At 36.5% G+C, this 5,657-nt stretch overlaps 1 protein-coding gene across 1 annotated transcript; it reads left to right on the forward strand.

Annotated features, from left to right (window-relative positions):
* The first annotated feature begins 183 nt into the window (after positions 1-183).
* LOC107301633 (legumain-like) lies at positions 184-5,580 on the forward strand. Its single transcript, XM_015830828.1, has 4 exons — positions 184-333; positions 3,707-3,804; positions 4,889-4,970; positions 5,465-5,580. The coding sequence occupies exons 1-4, from the start codon at positions 196-198 to the stop codon at positions 5,552-5,554; spliced, it is 408 nt and encodes a 135-aa protein (XP_015686314.1). The 5' UTR covers positions 184-195; the 3' UTR covers positions 5,555-5,580.
* The last annotated feature ends 77 nt before the right edge of the window (positions 5,581-5,657 follow it).

Genomic DNA, 5,657 nt, shown 5'->3' on the forward strand with positions numbered 1-5,657 from the left:
ATTTCAGGCTCAAATGCCTATTTTAACTAAATCCAAAATAAGTCATATTATTCCTTATTGCACTGTGGACTTTGAAACATATTTATATTGACTTTGTAAAATTCTTTTTATACGCATTTTGCTATGGCTCTGTTTCATAGCTTCTTTGTTATCTTGCCTCCCACTTTTGGTAGGTGTTGCGTAAAGAAAGAAGAGATGGCCTTGAAGGTAGCTGTACTACTGAGCTGTGTGCTAGGAATTGGTACCCTGACCCTGGAGGATCCTGAAGATGGAGGCAAGCATTGGGTTGTCATTGTGGCTGGTTCCAATGGTTGGTATAACTATAGGCACCAGGTGAGAAAGCTTTGCACTCCAATTGAACAATAACTGGGTAAATGGAGGACTTCTTGCTGAATTGAATGGAATTTTTGAGGATTCCCGCTACCTAGTTAAAAATGTCAGTAGACTACACTGAGAATGTCTTGTTAGTTGAAGTTTAGCCTACTCAATGCACTTTCTTATTAACACTCTCCAGATGTATAATAATAGTGAAATAACCCAGAGCTAAGATTTTTAAGCCTGAGCTGCCTATCAAAGTAACTCTGAGAGCCATCACTGCAACCAGTCTTCCATACTTCAGCTTTCAAATATTTATTCTTACAACTTGAAGAAACTCGGTAATATGGTAGAGGAAATTGTTTTTGTTAATTGTCTTAACCGTCCTCTTGAGTAGAAAGGCATAATAAATAGAGTCAAAAATATTGCTATCATTCTGCTTGTAGCACAGCATGATTTAGATTTATTTAGACTTCCCAACCCATCTAGAAGTCACCAAATTGGCACCAAATCTTAACATTTTTAGCAAAGTTTCAGACACTTAAGAGGTTTTGCGTTCATTCCTTCTTTGCTGTAGTTCAGAGTCAGAACAGACTATGCTTTCTCCTCATTTAGTACCTGCATTCTGTTCCAGTGACTTGGTCATTAAGTAATATTGTCACTAAATGAACATGTTGCAAAGATCACTGGTTGCTACCATCTCATTCAGATAAAGTTCTCTGGTACAATGTCCAACCTGTTTTTCGTCCCTTTTTTGCCCCCTCATAGGGTGGAGAGATTGCTTAAGCAAGCTATCTCTTCCTGAACTGCTTTTCTCCACAGCACAGAGCTTCCCTAAAAATTGCTAATGCAAGTTAACAGGCTCGGGTCTGTGACCTTAATTAGTTAATTAGAATCCTGCTGCCTGAAACTGACCAGACTTTAATCAGTTTCACATTGTCAGGAAATTTTGTAGTGAATGCTACATAGGTCTGAAATGATTTTTTAATTACAATTTATAATCTTGGTATTTGAGAATGGTCACTAACTAAGATAGTCACCAAGCAAGAAGTACTGTAAATAAGGCAATCTGGTAGGTTTTGCAGTTCCTGTTCAGTTTTGTAAATATTAAGTACAAACCAGGTCAAAGAGAAACAGACAGAGTAAGAGATGTATGGAGGAGGAAGCTTGAGGTAAGGAAAATTTCATTGACAATCACATGAAGAGAAGTTGCAACAGAAGATGTAGAAACAGCAGCCCTCAGATTCTGTAGAAAGACATGTTTACCTTTTAAAAAAATGTTAAATAAGAGCAGCAGTGATTTTTATTGTGAAATCTTCCTCTCTTTTGCACCAAACTTGTTTGTCCTTATTGCAACTAGAAACTTGTTGACGGAAGAGGAAAACTGTATTAAATTGCAATTGGCCAGAATAACTTTGGACTATTTGGATTATATTTGGACTTTAGCTCCCAGATTTCTTCAGCTGGCATGAGAATTCTGAGAATTGAAGTTCACAGATCTTAAATTTGCCAAGATTGAGAAACAATGCCTAAAAATTGCTCTGTCTTCAGATGTTTTTTAATTCCCTAAACTTTACTTTTTATTATTAATCCCCATCTGTTCTGTGACATTTCAGTATGTAACATGGCTAAAACGTCTCTGTAGATCTTTATTCCACTATGCTTGCAATAGAGAAGAAAATGGAAAGGCTAGCATAACAGTGACCTCTGCATTTTGTGTGACAAAGTTGTCCCAATATTGGAACATAAATACACATACATTTTCAGAATTGTTGGATTAAAAAATGCTGTTCATTCTATGTGTTTCTGAGAAAAAAAATATTAAAGAAAGTACTGATATCTACTACAGAATGGTGTGGGGATTTTTTGCAATAAACCTTTTGTCTTATTGAATTTTAAAGCACTTGTGAGAGTCATTCATTACAGTGTTCTGTGAAAGTTAAATGTTGAGTAATATCCGTTTCTTTCTAAACCAGGAAATTAGAGAACTTCAGATATTGAACAGCATCCAACAATATGAACTTGGCCAATTGTTACTTTGGCTTAGCTATAGGTTTAATTTTTGTTTAAAGGAATTTTCCCAGTATTTTGCAAATCGTATAGAAACATTTGCAAAATAAATAATCTCTTCTCACCACTTTTTCCTGCTCTTTATTTGGAATAAGTTAGACTTACTACAATAGACTCTCTGGAATGAAAAAAAAGTATCTATGGTTGTGAGCATATAGTTTCTTTGGAGGGTGACTCATAATTTTGCAGGTGTTGGCTTGCCCTTCCCAAGCAGTGACCCACACAGCAAACCACAGGAATTCAGTGAAGTGTGAATGCTATAAAAATGGTCTCAAATTTGGCCTTTCTGTCTTCAAAACTGTGTTTTTGCAGTTGCTAGATACGCAAACGGTACAAGCTGCTGGAACTGGAAAGTTCTAGAATTACACCTGCAAATCATCAAATCTTTATTATGGTCAAAGGCCACCATAAGGAGGGTGAAGTACAATCAATTAAAAAGCATAGAAAATACATCAGAGTCTAAAGAATAGTAATTATAAAAAGTTAAAGAATATAAAACAGAAGTATATATAAAGCAAAAGTCTAAAAAGAATCTAAAAGGAGAAGTTAGAAGCATTAGATTGGATGTAGGGGGCATAAAAATTAATAAGTGGTAGACTAAATGTATCACAGTACAGAGCACTCTAGGACGAGGAACTAGTGCTCATTGAGACTAGTTTATGGCACAGATCATCAATTTTAAGCACTGCTGCATACAAAATGGCAACGTATGTTGTATCGGTCAGTATCTGAAAACAGCAGGGAGATGTAGATTTCTCCTATGTACCCTGGGTAATGTACAGTACACTGTACAGTAATGGTGAGATGAGGCTAGTACAAATGTCTCTGTAATACATGTACTGAACAAATACATGTTTTGTTATTTCTGTGTGTTCAGAGTCACAGAAATGTGTAGAGAATTTTCCTGCCTCAGCCTTCAAGGACAGCTGTGGAGAGGGAATGGCATCTTGCCAGAGTAAAGGCCCTCTGATAGTTAGGTACTTTAAGATTAGTTACATATGCAATAGGGAAGACAGAGTACCTGTTGGGTTCACAAGACGATAAAGGCCGGGACCTGGTTAGATCCAGTTGCATTGGATTGGCCTGACCATATCCCATGCTGAGTAGAAGATACTGTGTGTGTGGCTCAGTGCCATGTTGAACTATTCTTCTGTGAATGTTTTTTTCTCAGAGGATCCTGTCTGATTCCCAATGAACAATCGTGGTCCAACCCAATATTGTGAAAAACAAGACATTAACTTAAGCAAAATCCATATAATGTCATAATGTCTTGTCTTTGTAGAAAAACAGCTGGTAAAGAAAACTATCTTACATCTTTCAGGCTGATGCATGCCATGCTTACCAAATTGTGCACCGGAATGGTATACCAGATGAACGCATCATTGTCATGATGTATGATGACATTGCTTATAATGATGAGTAAGTAGTAAACATTTAGCCGTGCATATCATCTTTGCAACAATGCTACATATAAAGTCACAAGGTTTTTTTTCTCATAAAGTCTCAATTTCACAACAGTAACTTTCGCTTACTGTTTGAATAAGCCTCACATACAGTAATTTTTTCAGGCACACTCCACAACCAACTCATTTGGGCTTACCCAACTGCCTTTATCTATTTTTCTCAGGAAACAAAAACACAGCTTGCATTCCACTGGAATGATCAGTACAGATAGTCCTCAACTTATGACCAATTGTTTAATGACTGTTTGCGGTCATGACAGCCTCACTACGGATACTTTACAGCCCTAAGGCAAGCCATCATATAGTCTTGCACTGAGTCCCCCTAGTCCCATAAACGCATGTTGAGTGCTTGACAACCTGTTCTCATTTACAGTTAGTATCCTGCAATCATGTGATTGCCATTTGCAATCTTCTCTGTCAGCTTACCCAAAATGTCAGTGGGAAAGCCATTAGGGAATGTTGCAAACAGAAGGGACGTTGGCTTTGAGGTCTATTTCCCCTCCCCTCTGCAGGGAAGAGAAATCTTCCACCATGTTGGAGGAATAAACCTCAAATCTGGCGAAAATACTCCATAATACTACTTAAAATGATATCACATAAAAACTATGATCTATAGATAAGGAAAGGATAATATTTTTCACAGGGACTGGATAAGTGGTAAGATAATGAACTAATGTTAAGAATACCAAAGATTTAGGGGGGTTTACTACCTCAGCAAACAAGATATGTGTATCTAAAAGTCTGGAAATGCTATGTGTATTTTTATTTTTTTGTTACCTGGAGGCTAACAATCATCATCATCATGAAATTGGAGGAAAAAGGTAATTAAGGGAGAAAGTTTAATGGATCAGGATGGGGAAATTGGCTTCCCTGAAAGAAAAACTAGATTTTCCTCAAAGATTAAATCCTTATTTAGCATAAGACTTGCTTTGTAGAAGGTTCTGCTTTCGAAAGCAGTTAATGTTCATGTTATGAAATCTCTTAGAGATTATGATATTTTATGTGTGCATGTAATATTCACACTCTTTTTCCATTTCCAGCAATCCAACCAAAGGGATTATTATTAATCGACCAAATGGCACAGATGTATACAGAGGAGTAATAAAGGATTACACAAATGATGTAAGTGTCTGATTTCCTTGCATGATGATATGGAACAGAGGAGCTAATTGGGGCTCAAACAGTGCTCGATGTTATAAAAGCAGTAATTAAACCCAAATAAAAAAATATTGTACATCCAAATAATAAGAGTGCAAACTATGGAAAATGCTATTTCATTTAGGCTTTTATGCTCCTGAAGGCCATTTTAATCCTGGACTCCACACTTTGTTTTGTTACCTCAGGCCATTCAGTTGGCACATACCTTCTCTGCTCTCATCATTCTCTCCAGCAGACTTTTTTTTTTTTTTTTAAGATGGGAGTCACATCCTATACTGTACTTATCCCTCTGGTTGAGAAACATTGCTGTTGCTTACGTATAATGAAGGTGTTATTATATTATATATAATAATAAAGGCAGGATACAAATAAATTAATAGATATGCTGGTTATGGATTGTTTGCTACAGATTCAGAACAAAGAGCTCATTTCAGTTTTCAATTTGTACTGATCTATAGGATGTTACGCCAGAGAACTTCCTTGCCGTGCTAAGGGGTGATGCTGAAGCAGTAAAGAATACAGGATCAGGAAAAGTATTACGAAGGTAATAGGAAAAAGGACAGACTAGGTTCCCAAAAGATGACTTCGTTGCTAATGTAATTTTATAGACTTTATTTATTTTATAAATAAGTGATGAGTTCCTTTGTGTTT

The sequence above is a fragment of the Protobothrops mucrosquamatus genome, unplaced genomic scaffold (genome assembly GCF_001527695.2).
Source record: "Protobothrops mucrosquamatus isolate PMUCROS unplaced genomic scaffold, P.Mucros_1.0 scaffold15207, whole genome shotgun sequence".
Taxonomy (NCBI): Eukaryota; Metazoa; Chordata; class Lepidosauria; order Squamata; family Viperidae; genus Protobothrops; species Protobothrops mucrosquamatus.

Excerpts from the sequence above, each read along its gene's own strand:
- LOC107301633 (XM_015830828.1), top strand. The coding sequence starts at position 196 with ATGGCCTTGAAGGTAGCTGTACTACTGAGCTGTGTGCTAGGAATTGGT. Across the intron at positions 334-3,706 it reads GGTATAACTATAGGCACCAG|GCTGATGCATGCCATGCTTA; the intron begins GTGAGAAAGCTT and ends TACATCTTTCAG. Across the intron at positions 3,805-4,888 it reads GACATTGCTTATAATGATGA|CAATCCAACCAAAGGGATTA; the intron begins GTAAGTAGTAAA and ends TTCCATTTCCAG.